Source organism: Leptosomus discolor, chromosome 8, assembly GCF_034619465.1.
Source record: "Leptosomus discolor isolate bLepDis1 chromosome 8, bLepDis1.hap2, whole genome shotgun sequence".
Taxonomy (NCBI): domain Eukaryota; kingdom Metazoa; phylum Chordata; class Aves; order Leptosomiformes; family Leptosomidae; genus Leptosomus; species Leptosomus discolor.
Genome location: NC_141398.1, coordinates 42,375,021 through 42,390,052, shown reverse-complemented (window position 1 = coordinate 42,390,052; position 15,032 = coordinate 42,375,021). Strand labels below are relative to the sequence as shown.

General features: G+C 39.4%; 1 protein-coding gene across 5 annotated transcripts in view; it reads right to left on the bottom strand.

The window, feature by feature from the left end:
- The window catches only part of SLC12A4 (solute carrier family 12 member 4), a 54,845-nt gene that overhangs the window by 12,583 nt on the left and 27,230 nt on the right, over positions 1–15,032 (bottom strand). For all 5 annotated transcript variants that reach the window (XR_015183738.1, XM_086469552.1, XM_086469551.1 and 2 more), the window contains 8 exons: positions 8,672–8,818; positions 8,048–8,102; positions 7,582–7,712; positions 6,879–7,120; positions 4,760–4,974; positions 3,622–3,786; positions 3,440–3,538; positions 1,339–1,396 (listed from right to left, as the gene is read on the bottom strand). Coding sequence is in view for 4 of the 5 variants with exons in the window: in XM_086469552.1 (XP_086325678.1) it covers positions 1,339–1,396; positions 3,440–3,538; positions 3,622–3,786; positions 4,760–4,974; positions 6,879–7,120; positions 7,582–7,712; positions 8,048–8,102; positions 8,672–8,818 (1,112 nt within the window). In the remaining variant the exon portion in view is untranslated. The remainder of the gene's footprint in view (positions 1–1,338; positions 1,397–3,439; positions 3,539–3,621; positions 3,787–4,759; positions 4,975–6,878; positions 7,121–7,581; positions 7,713–8,047; positions 8,103–8,671; positions 8,819–15,032) is intronic.

Below are 15,032 nucleotides of genomic sequence, written 5' to 3'. Positions count from 1 at the left end.
GATTAGGAAATACAGGAACTAATAAACAACCTGAGTTACTTTTCATACAGATAGGAATTGTCTGCAGCCTCATTTCAACAATTCAAAAACTCTTTGATTATATAACTCTTACATTATTATCACAACATTATTTTCTGCTTTCACCTAGAAAGATGCAGTTCTTAACAAAAAAAGGAAGTCTAACATTTAAAACATCCAACACTATCCGGTATCAGACATCCTTACAGAAGACTTGTTTTTTTTTTTTTTGTTTCGATTCCCCCCCCCAGGCAGTTATATTCACAAGCACTTCATTGATTGTCCACTGACAAGAGTCCATCAATGTGAGGGAAGTTTTCAGAAAAAGCACACGTACACTCTAGCACTGGGAACACTGTTACTGGGTTTACAGTCAGAAATGTTTGATAACTAATAATCCAAGGGTGGAGATTACCAAATACCAAACTTTGTCCAGTTACGGATGTCTGATGGGGCTTCTATGCAAGAAAATAATCACAAATGCTATGAGGAAATGCTTCTTCCTATGAATACTGCTATGAGCAATACCACATATACAGATAAGGCAGAGACGTGCGCTGCCTGCCTGTCTTCTGAGATTTTTGTTTGGCATCGGTCAGGGAATGTACATGATACTGGTTGCTGACTTAGGGGACCATGGTCAGCAAGCGCAGGAAAGATGAGACCAAATTTGCAAGCTATTTGCTAACATACCATAGACTGAAATCACGTCAGCTATCTGGCATACACTATTGACATCACCAGTACTTTTACAAAAATCAGTACTGGTACCTCAGATGGCAATGAAGCCAGGAAACAGTTTGCAATAAGTAATTTTGCCAAACTCAGTAATTAAGAAAAAGACGATAATGAATAAGGAAAAAAAATAAAGTTCATTTAGAGAAGAAAAAAACAAAACAAAAGAAATTTTGGTTGTTTTGTGTCTTGGTGTCTTGCTTCTTTAGGAAGGAGAAAGAAAACGCAGAAATCTATAGTTTACTATAGTTTACTATCAGGGATCTGATCTTTGAACAAATACCCCTGGAAACTGAAAAGGGTATGTCAACACAAGCCAAAATAGGTTGAGGGGGGGGTGTGGTGTGGAATTAAAACATGGGATGGCAAGTCTGAGGGAGCCATGCCAGAAAATATCAAACCAAATACAAGAAGATTCCCAAACCACTGTTCACAATTTATATACAAATATGGTTTAAAGGGGATCCAGAAGTAAAAGCCAAAAGAAAAAAAGGGGGGGTGGGGGCAGACATGAGATGGGAAAGAACACACCCTCCTGCAAAAAAAAAGAAAAAGAAGAGAGAGCATTAAAGCCATAAAACTTACTTATCTCTCAGGACCACACCTTCTATGCAGGCTCCAAATAATAACACACAACTGAAGTCTTGAGTACAGAGTGTGCTAAGGAAACAGGATTATTTAGACACAGCAGATGAAACCAACCATAGAAAGTACTGTGGGAAGTTCAGTACGTGCCTCTGTCCTATAGCACTCACACTGCAGCATCTCCCCAAGTACATGGTAAAGCTGGCGAGTAAATTTACATCTCACTACTCATATATATCTCCTAATGTTAAAGTGACAAAGTTGTTATTCTATGTTTCAGTTTTAAAAAAAGATTGTTTTAAACTTCAAAGGAAATAATTTTATACCTAAATGTCAATTTAATCTGCTGGTATAGAACAGAAACCGATATTAAAATATCTTTCTTTTCTCCATCCTTCTCTTGTGTCTAAAGATGTTTTGAACACACAGCAAACCATTACCTTGCACTGTCTCGTTCTGTGATCTTTGACAGCATTCACATCACCAATAAGTCTTTGAACATTGGATTTGTTATTAAACTGTACTACTTTTGCAGGGGGGAGTACAAATGCTTCAGACTTTTTGGATTTCACATTCCGGTGAAGTTTTTGATCTTGTGATTCAAGTTTACATGAATGGTTAAATCCTAAACTCTACCCTGAAATGCAATTGTAAAATACAAAGAGTAATAAAAGGGGAACCACTGATCACTCCTAAGAGCACTGGTGTGAGCCCTCCCCTGCTGGCAGCTGCATTAACACCCATGGGCATAGTCACCCGCCACGAAATGAGTTTTGAGCTGCAAATATTTAACACTAGAGCTGGGGGTTACATCTGTGACCTGTTTTAATATTTATTACGTTCACAGGAAATGCAGACTTCTTGATAGAGGGTCGGTTCCCAAAGCAACATCTGGAAAAGGCTGTGCTCCCAAGTGAGCTGGGATCCTGATTTACAGCTTGGAAAGTTTTGGCAAAAAATAGGTTCAAAACAGCAGAACTTCCAGGAGAGTCACCGTCTTGGCCAGCGGCCCTTTGGGTGGGATGTATTCAGAAAGCTCTTAGAAAGAAGTTTTGAAGTCCTTGCTCATATTAATTGCTTTTTGTCTTTATTTTATTAATCTCTTATGTTGATAAACTGTAGTTTAGGACATCAACAGCCAGACGAAAGTGAAAGACATTGGCTTCATCTCTTCTCTGGCAGGAGAGGAGAGATTGACAGTCTCTCCTAAGCAAAGCTCCTGTAGTCCTAAACTCCAAAGAGTTTAACCACATACAAAACCCGGCAACTTCACCTAGGACAAAGGCTGTTCCTCTGAACGCACAGTCATCACCTAGAAACCTCCTAGGAGGAACATCCTCATATTCTGAAATTGAGCGTGCCTGTCTCAGTGCGAACAGGCGGGAAATGACGAGTCATTCACAGCTACATGGAGCTCATTACTGAGCACAGTGTTTGTCACACTTCCATGCATGCCAGCTGGGGATGTGTCTAAGAATCATGGAATAGCATTAAATCAGATGAATGTGTTAAAAATTAAGGGCGGGGGGCGGGAAATGCAGTCCTGTAAGCTGTTGCAAGATGATCATGTTTCACTGACTTCAAAACAAATACATAAATTCACTGGCACCAGCGAGCAGAGCAGCTGGCTCTACACATGAACTCCACCCCCTACCCCAAAAAACCACTTGGGGAACCTCTAGTCTAATTTCTAACTCCAGTTTATCTTGCCCTAAAACATTCTAGAAAGCCTAAAAGGAACTGAAAGCTATGATGTCTCCCATTTAAAGCCTTCCCTCATCTTAACAGTCCACTGCATCCTAAGAAAAACAAATCTATACCTGTATTCCACCAGCCTGAAAAGCTACAGACCACTGTGTAGCAAAGAAAAGCAATGGAAATGCAAAAGAACAAAACAAAAACCTAACACAAAAAGCAGGATGGAAAATGACAGGATAATAATTCCAATACTGTCAGCTCAAGGACTGTTTGCAGCCCCCCTGACCAATCATGCTCCCACTGATAATTCAGTCACCAGAAAGCAGTTCCACAGGTCAGACACACAGTCATTCGTCTGAGTCCCTTAGAATGCGCCAGGGCTCTACTGATTTTAAAAGGATACAGACTAGCGATGTGGTGACAATAGCAAGAATTGTTCCAACGGGAATGGATTTCTGCGCATCTTTGAGGTCCCCTGATCTGTTTGAACCAGCCATGATACCTGAAAATACATTTTGGACCTAAGATCATGGGAGAGAGGAACACTCAAAGACCCAAGATGCCTCCTCATCCCAGTATTCTCACCGGTCACTGAAGGGAAGAAGATGCCAACCAGCACCATGAACGAAGTAGCTATATCTGAAAGCACATATAGATGAAGGTTGTTCTTCTGGCCTGCTACATCAACAGACGGGTGATGTGCTTTCTCCAGTATCTCTCCTTTCTCCAAATAATTGCTCCATAAGTTGTCTTCAGTGTTATCATCACAGCACAGAAAAGAAAAGCAAGTTTCAGTTCAAACCTGTTCTCATGACAATGGGTCTACAACTGAAGATTACAAATGCAATTCATGCAATTCAGTGATCAGCACAAATTAAGACATATACAAGTTACATGAAAGAAAATTTATATTGCATGCTTTCGTGGGAATCTGTAACAAAAACAATAAATATGTACAAATAGCCTACAGAAGTCTAAGCACTTTTTATTCTTTAATATTACTAAATGCAACATCTTTTAATTTCATACCTATTTTAACCCCAAGAAATTCATTTAATATTTTTAATGAACCATCATACCCACACATAGTAGCTCAGAAAATCCAAAGCAGCAATATTGACCAGTGTTCTAGATATAAACAGATTTGTTCTTTAGACAGTGGAAGAATTACAGAATTATGTGGTTGGTATTTGAAATTTCACTGATAAATGCTGAGTCCATTTTAGGAACTAGACTACTGGTTTCAGTGAAAACGGGAACCTCAGGCACTCAGCACCTGCACAAAGCAACTGTTCTCTGGAGTTCATCTCAATAATAAACACTTTTCAATGATATATTCAGGAGCGGGCAGAGACAGAGGTACACTATTTTCATACAAGTACTCTTACCTTTCAGGACGCAATCTTAACCTGTCTAAAATGGAAAGTCAGAGCTATACAGAGTTCTGAAAAACTTTAACTTATTCATGTTAGTATGATAATTATGAGATGTACAAGGCAAATTTAATCAATTTTACAGAAGACAAGTACTGTATCAGGACAAAAGTGCCATTTACTCTTTTTAAAGATTGTAAGACTTGGTTTTCTTTATTGAAGATAATTTTCTTCACTGTAATTACATTTCTTCAGTCCCTCTTTCGTAACCAGCAGGGAACAGTTCAACCAATTTCAATTCCTCAGCATGCCTCCCCTTTAAGGGAAAACAAAAAAATACTCTGTCATACCTTTTAAAATGCCACTAGCAGCTCCTGGAATTCCTGCGATCTCAGAGACGTTGTTCATCAGGAAATATTCATCACAGTTCTCAGTGGTTAAGTTTGTACTGTGGCAGAAGAGCTCCCAAAGCTTCGAGGCCACAGTAATGTTATCCTTAACTATGGTTTTGGCACAAACATCAAACTGATCTCTTGACAAAGTCCTATTGCCCAACATGCAAATCCTGGAAGGGAAACACAAAACCCAGTGTTATTATACAGTACCAGGAAAGAGAAATCCACCCTTCCCCGTACTTCTTCTTTCATATCATGGAAACTTCAAGTGCCTCTAGTCAGCTACACCATTTCTCAGCTTCAAAAAGATGATGGTACCAGGACACAGACTGTGTATCTGTTTCCTTTAAGGGTCAGACATAAAAAGCTAATTTTCCAACAGTTTTGGGAGAAGTATAAAAAGCTACATCAGTGTGACTTACCGAATTTGGTACATCTAACTTTAAACAATCAAAGGGAAAGATTAGGGGTTTTTTTGGGTTTGTTTTTTTTTTTTTTCAGTTAAACAGAACTACCAGAGTGGAAGAAATCTGAAGAATGCTAGCATTGAAATTACTAGATATTTAGAATATCTAGATACCTGGAATTGCATTATCCCAGTTTCTGCAAGGCAGCAGTCAAATGACCCCTGACATTTTAGCTTCAGAATTAGGAACATACATTTCAGTCACAATGAGCAAAGGTTCTTCTTGTCAAAAGATACTACACATAATTGCTAAAATCCTCCAGTGCCTGTTGTGTTTCACCTAACCATAAATGTAATTTATTCCAGCACTGAAATTTTTTAATCCACTTCTCCAAAGATGGTTCTACAAGACACAGTAACAGAACAGCTTGCTGCCACTAAAAGTTGATTCAGCTTCTCTTCCCAGTGCCAGAAAAAAACACAGGGAAAAACAAAAAAAAGATTGTCTCTTCCATTTTAACAAGTTTAGGTGTTTCACAGGTCTTATCAATCACTAAAGCCAGGAAAACGGAGAGACAGGGCCATTTTCGTAGGGTTTGCAGGCCTGTGAACTGTAACTGCAGAGAAGCCTTCCTCTCTAGAATTAAAAATAAATACAGTATCTAGTTACTTCAGCAAAAGAGAAAGGAATACAGCCCAAAAAAGAAAGATAGGGAGAGCATTCCAGAACAATCCAAGAGATAATGAAGGGGAGGTAGAGACATTGTTTTATTTTTACTGCTGTAAACCTACCACTGTTGTAAAACATTATAATCATTGGGCCCCAAATACCTAAAGGGAGCACTTGAGGGCTGCAAGTACTTAGTTATGGTCACAACATTTTAAGATGCGAATAATTACACAGATTCAACTCCTCTATTTCCATTCCTTTCATCTCTTGTCAGCAGTATCAGGAAATACTGTTTGCATGTCTGGTAAAACACACATATCCACATTATTGCTGCTCCAGCTCCAAGTTTATGAAACTGTATTACATGTTCAATTGCCAACATGCCAAGGAACATGTGTTGGGTTCAGAGCAGAGCTACTCACATGGCAGGCTAAGCTGCTTTCAGACCAGAGGGAAGGTTCACTGGAGCCTCAGCATGGCCCCACCATCACACCTCCCACATTCCTAAGAGATGCCCTATTTCTCAGCAAGCAGCTGCATCACACCACCACAGTTTCCAGCCACGAAGGCAGCACATCATGTCTGACTGGCCTTGGGAAAAGGGACCTGCCAAACTGCTTCCTACTAACTGCCATAAATAACCTAGCAAAATTCTTCTAAAATTTAACTCAACAGCCGTAGGCTAAGATACCACATTCTTTGTGGGAAGCAGAGAACTGTCAGCCTCCATCAATCTGTATACTCACCACGAGACTTCACTGTGCTGAAACAGTTAAAGAATGTAACAACGCATTCATTTTAGCCTAAGGAACTTTATTCCATGAGCTCTGCATGCGGAAGACTATTGCTGTCACTATATACACCTAAAAAAATCTGAAGTAATTCACTAAAAAGGTAGCCGTGACAATGTATTAAGCACAAGTTTTAAGTAACTTCCATTGAACCCCACCTTCCAGACCTGTAGGCAAAGCTATACCCAATCCAGAAATAGTACTCACGGAAATTCAGGTGGATCAAAGATGGACTTGATAGCTCCAGCATAAATGGACAGTATGGATATCACTACACAGGCCAAGAAGAGGGAAGCAAATTTGTTAACATATTTCACACCTACGAAGACCACCACCGCCATTAGGATGAGGAATACAGTTCCATACACCCTCATGTTGTTTAGCATAGCACTGGATGCATCGTGGGCACCAGATGGATGAAAAATTGCTGCTTGTGGCACAATATATGTCTGAAACAAGAAGAAAGCAAGCTGAAGGAACACAGCAACAGAACTCTGTCTATTTTACTGTAGTGATCTTGTACTAAAAGAAAGAAATATATACTAGAAATTTAAATCACTTTCAACTCAGAACATGTTCTTCACCAGGAATCTTCAGTTTATCAGAAAAGTCAAGGGATAACGGCCCATTCTATTTCAGCAGTACAACTGAGCCAACTTTACCAATGATGAACATCTGTCTTCCATTAAGTCATACTTCCATTTATGTTTTCAGAAGAGCTTCCATTCTGGACACCCACAAAGTGTGTAGCTTCCAAAGGGAAGCACTAGTCATACAGAATTGGACACTGAGAAACCAGAGACCTTCTGGTGTCTACCTGCAAATGTCTATATAAATACAGGACAAGAATACTGGGGTATTTTCTATACTGTATTTGTCTTAAAAGCAGGACTACTCCAGTACTACTCACCAACAAAATCTCAATGGCACCAAGGATATACATTGCTCCTGCAAATGTTGTTCCCAAATAAAAGCACAGCCCTACAGCTCCACCAAACTCAGGGCCTAAAGACCTGGATATCATAAAATAGGAGCCACCAGCTGTGAAGCAAGAAAATGAGAGTAATATTATCATTTATTTATTGTTATAAATTGTAAAGTATTCACAACAAGAATACAACAAAATTATACACTGTGAATCTGCTTTTTTGGGGGTTCAGTTGAAGTATCTTCTTCTTAGCACAGAGGTAACTAAAAACCAAATAAATTAATCTTTAACTCAATTGATACTAAGAAGAAATACTAGATATGAATTCAGGCTTTGTACCCTGGCTTAAGCAAATTTCTCTGGAATAAACCACGTTAACTGCTTATACCATTTTTTGTTAGGTGTTTTTTTTTTTTTTTTAAATGAAAAGTTTGCTAACTACACTTACCTGGAACAACACCATTTGTGGCAATAGCACTCATTGATATGGTTGTCAGCATAGTCTGGGGAAAACAAGTAAAAGGAAGCTTTTGGGTTAAAACATAACTTACTTCTCGATAGACTAAAGCTGTCACTGCATATAGGACACAGTATTTCTAGTTATTTGGCCTTGACAGTTCATCATCTGAAAGAAAACTGGGGTAGCAGATATTTAATCATCAAGCTGTTGGACTTTTGCTGGAGATTTGACTTTATCAGGTCACATAATGGGTGTCTGCAGACAAAGCAAGATAAAAGAACGCAGGTGTCCCTCCATCTGCAGAGCTGGAATGCCAACAAATGCTAGTCCAACAAAGCAGGCAGCCATGACCTGGGACCGGCACAGGGAACAGCTGCTTGCTGAAGAGATACTATTTTTAAGACTGTATCTACACTAGATACAGTTTGCCAGTTTAGAAATAGTAGCAAAGAAAAAAAAAAAGTAATCACATCACTACAAACATAGCAGAAGTGTCTAGCATAAACCTGGCTTTTCTTTACAAATGCATCTACAACACAATGCAGCCTCTCCAAGTTTCTCAATAGTCTCACAGAGAGACTCTCACATGCATTATTTTACCTATATACTTACACAACAGCAGCAAAGTAAAACAATCAGGAAGGACTGAAGAACTCCAGCCATTCCCACCATCCAAGTCAGCCGAAGGAAGAGAATAACCCCGAAGATATTCTGCATGCATGGTAAATACACCCCCATCAGGGTGCCCATGCTGGGTGACTGAAAAAAAAGTTAATTGACATTCATTAATGGGAAATATTCAAAGCATAGAAAACAAAAAAAACCTACAACTTCAGTTTTTCAAATGGTAGAAGCCCAGGAAACATAAGGTAGGCACACACAAGTATGCTGGACTTCTACAAAATGTGAAGCAAACTCCAAAACCACGAATTTCTGAGCAAAATGCTGATCCTATCACATCCTCACATTTGAAGTAATTATACTCAGCATTTAACACCCATTACTAACAACAGAACATACATGTATTTGTTTTATTGTAGAACCAGAGTTTCCAGTATGAAACCTGCTGAGTGCTGCAGACCCCGAGTGATGTAGATCCCACCTCACTCCCCAAACTCGTTTCATGGAAAGAGTACTTTTGTGATGTTACAACTAGAAAAGATTTGGGAGCGATCTGGGGACTTGCATAGTGTATTTCCTTCCATTTTATGTTTTCCATGTAAAATGAATGATTCTAACCTTTCTTATGTTTGATGTTAGCATCAGACTCTGAATTACTTCTGACAGTGATTGAGAAAATGCAAGTGAGTTCCTTGACTTCACAGGAACTGCACATGACCAGCATCCAACATAGTATCTCGCAGAATTCTCCACTGCCCAAACAGTTATTGTCAGAGGACAGTCAGATCCAAAATGATGATATCAAGATGCCACTGATAAGGCTTTTATCTCAAGGACTACGAAGTGGTGCCTGCATTGGCACACCTGGCACTAGCGGCATTTCAGAGTCTCAAATCTCTGTGGTTTCCTGCCAAGACATTTCATTGCTTCTGCTTTCTGAGGTTTTATTTTGCATTTAAAATTATACAGAATGCTGAAACATAGGGGGAGCAGAGAGTATAACTTTGTAAAGGCTCACCCCTTTTCATACTTCTTTCTATAAACAAACCTAAACTCCAAAACATCCTACAGATAGACAGCATTTAAAGAAACACAAGAACAGTCATCTAAACGCGAAGGATATTAAAGGGAGATGACAACACTTGCTCAAATTTGACTCCACATAGCATTAACTAAATGCAAAAATAAATAGGTCTCACGTACCCTTATAGACAAATTAGTCATGAATCAAAAGTAACAGTACTTAAGACAAGCACGTTACTCTTAAAAGAAAAAAATGGCTGTCAAAAACTTTGTTCTTGCCTGTCTTCACTACGGAAAAATTTAGTTGTCTAAGGTAAGAGTAAGTGTATTTTATTACACAAAGCAAATGGTTCTAAGATCACCAGGTCAAAATAAGCAACCTAGGAATTTACTGCTTCAACTTGCAATTACATGCTACAATTCAAATCTCCTCATCTGTCCCAGGAATCTGCCCTGCCAGCGATGAAAGGAAACTGTGCCTAAGAACACGATCAGAACCGTTCTTCGTTAGAAGCAACAGGCATTGCTGACCGAATGGTTTGAAGTCAGCTTTGAATTCCTTATGTGACTAAGGCTCAATCAGATCAACCAGATTTTCGCCATATAAACTTCAACTCGGGTGAACCTCCTGAAGTAAAGTGGGCAATAGAACCATGTGCTGATGGTTTACAACGGACTTGCCCTATGAGGCCTACCAGTGTGGGGCCAGAGAGCTGTTACTCAGCTGTTCCAATGCCACTGTACAAAAAAATCCCTAAAGCATCACCTGCCATTTGTACAAAAACTACCATCCTATAGAAGTAACCTGATCAGTTTTGTCAAGATTATGCATAAGGTCTTCCGATGCTAACAGACATGACACTCGTACATAAGTATCCTGATCAGAGCAAGGTAAGGATTTTTAAATGAGCTGGTACAGTGGAGGAGCATCTTCTCAGGATATTCTTTATAGTGTACCTGTTTCCTCAAGAAGGGAAGGTTTAGATACTTCTGATTCAAACACCTTCATCTGACTTACACTGTGTTTTCAACTGCATAAACGCTAACTGAGAAAGGACTAAACAATGTTGCTAGACACCGGGCAGATTTTGCCCTACATAAGGGTTTCCTGTCATCACATTAACGTACTTTTTGCCTCTCTCAAAGAGTCACTCCACATGATTTTACCATCTATCTGACCATTCATGTCAGTCACCTCCCTCACAACATCTCTGAACTCAGCAGCCAGTATCAAGTGACTTTATCAGATGTGTGGGTACCTCAGAGGTAAAGGAGATTCTAAGAGTTTGTCAAAACTGGCATTTGGGGAAAGGAAAGAAGGTCAACCTATTGCTCCCACACAGGAGAAGCAAGTGCAGAACAGTTATTATATATTGTATGTGACAGTTTTCCAAGCACTATCAGAGCAGGTGAGTTTTCAGCAGTTTCACTTGCTTCCTTTGCATAAGAATTCACCTTAGCTCAGATCTTTCCTATCTTCTACCTGCAATGGTCCCTGCAGCTTGCTCTACTCTTCATCACCTTCTGCCCTCACTCTTAGGTGGCCTCTTATGCATATCAAGTTACAAGCTAACTTCAGCCACAGAGGAAGAGAAATTGTGCATTAGTTGTACAGTTGTGAGACTACTGCAGAGCAGAGCAGCCTAGGAAATGGGTAAGTGTCTGCCCACAGACAAAACCCAAGCCACAATATTTATTACTAAGTGTACCTCAGGCGCAAGAGTTTACTCTGGTTTTTCTTTCCCTGTGTAATAAAAAATACTGGTATGAACAAATGATCCATAAATACTACTTGAACCAGCTTGTTCACAGCAATATTTAAACACCAGTAACCTGCAGTAACTTGACTGGTTTTCATGGCATCATATAATCAGTAAGTGATTCTAAACCAGTGCAGAAGCCTCAACAGAATGCAATCTGAAATAAGGAGGGTATTATGTTCAGTCTTAACAGCTACCAAATGAAAAATTTAGACGCCCCATGCTGCATAAAAGAAATAAACCATAAAGACATTCTGAAGCACTCTGGTTTAGATCAACCAAGAAGGGACAGAAAAATCTCGAAAACAGTCTCCATTTCAGTGATGCAGATCATGTTTCTCTTCACTCTAATCAGCTGCAGACACATAATTGATACAAATATCGATCTGAGTCTGAAGGACACTATTTCCATTGTGCCAGCGTAATGGGTTATCAAAGCACTTGGCTGCAGGGCTCAGGGACATTGATCAGTAATGACAGCTCTTGCGGTGGCATCCTTGTTGCATGAGGACAGAGAGCAGCGCAGAAGTGAACGGCCTCATTAAAGACACATGAACTAAAATAGTTAATCTACTTTCTTCCATCATTAGAGGGGAATATTTTTACAGCACTGCAACTATTAGGTGCTTTAATACAAGACTGTATTTAGAAAAGATAAAAAGTAACCCAATTTCTACCCTGTTACATGGAGTAGGGTCAATTTTATTTGATGTGTATCTAACACAGAATGTTACTATCAAAAATATTTAAAGGGAATGCTGGGTAATATGTTTATATTAAGCTGTTTTGCATGAAATTGTCCTGTCCATCTGCGTCTTCCATAAACTCTGCAGCTATTATTCCAAGAGACTAGAAGCGGAATAGTCAGGTGATGTATTTCCTAGAACTTGTGGAAATGTTCAGGTCTCTTTTGGTCTTGTCACTGTAGAAAGCAGGTTCTGAAAGATCTCCACAAGTTAAAGCACACCATTTTCTAGCCCTTTAAGCATTTTTTCGATATCCACCCCTCAGAGATTTGGCCACTTCATACACATACAACTGCCTTGTCTCTTTTTTTGTGTGTGTCTCTGGGTTTTTTGTTGGTTTGGTTTTTCTGTGGTTTGGTTTTGGGTTGGGTTTGGTTTTTTTTTTTTTTTCATTTGAATGGATATGATTTCGTGGGCAGCGGTGTGCTAGGCCACAAAAAGGTATTCACTGACAGACTGGTCTTGCCTGCTCAAATAGAGAATTATAATATTCACTTTCTGAAAGCACTGCTTTCTTCATTCAGTTTTTGAATACCAGATCTCAAGTCTGCTCACCCTCTTTGCTTCAATTCTTGTCTTAAGTTGCCAGTTCCAACAAGTGACACATCAGGACAGCCAGCTTACCTTTCGTCACACTGCCTGGGTACGTATCCGCTGAGTGTACCCAGTAGAGCATTCAGCAACCAGTCAGATAACAATGCTGGCACTTAAAAACAGAAGCTACTATTGTGCTGCGGTGAATATTCATGCTTCCGTACTAATGCTCAAATGGGAAGGATAAGGTAACAGCAGCACATTGATTTATACTTCAAAGATGATTAAAACAAATGTGTAGAAAAATGCCATTTGCAGTTTCTGGATCACTTCAATCCATAGCATTGTACGGTTACTGCTTTTGAATTTCCTGGGTTTAATGGTTATAAGTATTGGCCAAGTTAATATTCATCCTTCCTATATTCTACAAGATGTTTAAAATTTCATATTGCTTATGGCAAGAGGGAGAAGAAATTCAAACTACAGTTATGATATTGCAGCTGATGTAATTTGTCCCAGAGACAGACATGCTAGGCAAAGATTCCCTTAACGAAACTGCAGTGTTTACACAGAAAATACTGAGATATTAACACAGGATGATAGTGTCACTTTTGGCATGGTTACCCAACCCATTCTACAAAAAACATCTGAGAAGTCTGCAAACACACATTTCTGGGACATGGGAAAGCACAATTAAGGACAACCCAGGTATTAAGCCCGAACTCCATTTTACCATAGAAGCATAGCTGTAACAAGGACAACAGTCCTTTTTTTATGTCAGTAAACAGTTCAAAAATACACAAGTGTTTACATAAATCCTACCTAGAGGTAGAAATATTAACACCAGAGCTTACAAATTACTCTACTCAGGGATTTAAAACAACTTCTCAGTTTCCCATTATTTTCCCCATTTTTACTTTATGAAGCTATACTGCATTCGCTTTAACCAACTTTACACTACAGACCCATCCCCATTCTTCTTCCAACAGGGAATTAAGTGACTAGCTTTCAGATTAAACTGCATCTTACCCTGGTATTCTGGTCAGGCAATTAATAAGGAAATAAACAGCAAAAGTGATCAGAACTTTCTCACAATAGTAAGGACTGTACCTATTGCACCCCCCTCCATTCTATCTTTGTTAGGGTAACAATCAATCTGTTTTTGATAGGAAGAGGCTGAATATTACTTTAGATTATGCAGCAACACCGTATTAACAGCATTATTCCCACCAAAAGCATGCTGAAACAGAGCGGCAGCTGACATTTCATATTAGTCATTCGAATGTAAAACTTTGGACAGATTCAGTAATCAGTCTAACACCAAGTACCCCACACAAGAAATTCACAGTTAAAATGTTTAAATTACTTTTTTAATGTAAGTTTATAGTATCAGAATGCAGTTACTGCACCAACGACCTTCACTCAGTCTTGTAATGATGTCATATTAACGACAATATTACAGCACTTTAGTGCATGTGGTCTCAGATAAAACCGAGTTTTAAGCTTCGTGTCAACTAAACAACTTCGTTAACCCCAGTGTAAAACCCTGTAGAGTAAGGAACTGGAGTGTGAGTGAGCTGGAATCTGGTGTTCAGCAAGGGGTAACGTGCATTCTCTTTGGGAACAATGTGCTGTCTTCCAACATTATCACTTCTGTTTCTTTCTGAACAGGCTCAATCTCTGACAGGGCAGTACTACAAAATCCGCAGAATTCAAATGTTATCTTAGCTTTCTGGAAAACATTCTTTTGATAAAATTTGCAAGCAAATTGACAAGCCTGCAAGTGCCATAAAATGCAACCATACCACTTGAGGGTTTAGCACTAACTGAAACACTTGCCTGACTGCCAGAGCACTAAGAGCAGCAGTTAGAACACAGCCCTCCTGATAGAAATCTAACTACCAACAATCAAACCCCATCTTCAACCTAGTTATTACAAGGCCAGCCCAAACAGGCTAACCATCTAAATGCAGATCCTTTGGGGCACGATTCAGTTGCCTAAGTGCCTAACCCCAGAATGACACTTGAGCTGCCCCAGGGTATCCAATCTGACCTCCACCCACCACTCTAGAAGGGTGCTGTCTCCTGCAAGTCTTGTGTCATACCTAACAGGCTTGTAGAGCTCTGTCAGTTACTGCTGGGCAGCTAAAACAGCACTAGGAAAAAGCCGGAGGTTTGTTATTTATTTGATTCACCACTAAAAGTCTATCCCACTTATCTAAATCCATGCCAGATGTATGTAACTGCACTGTAGTGCACAGTGCTTAACCACTACATCTGCCCCAGTTC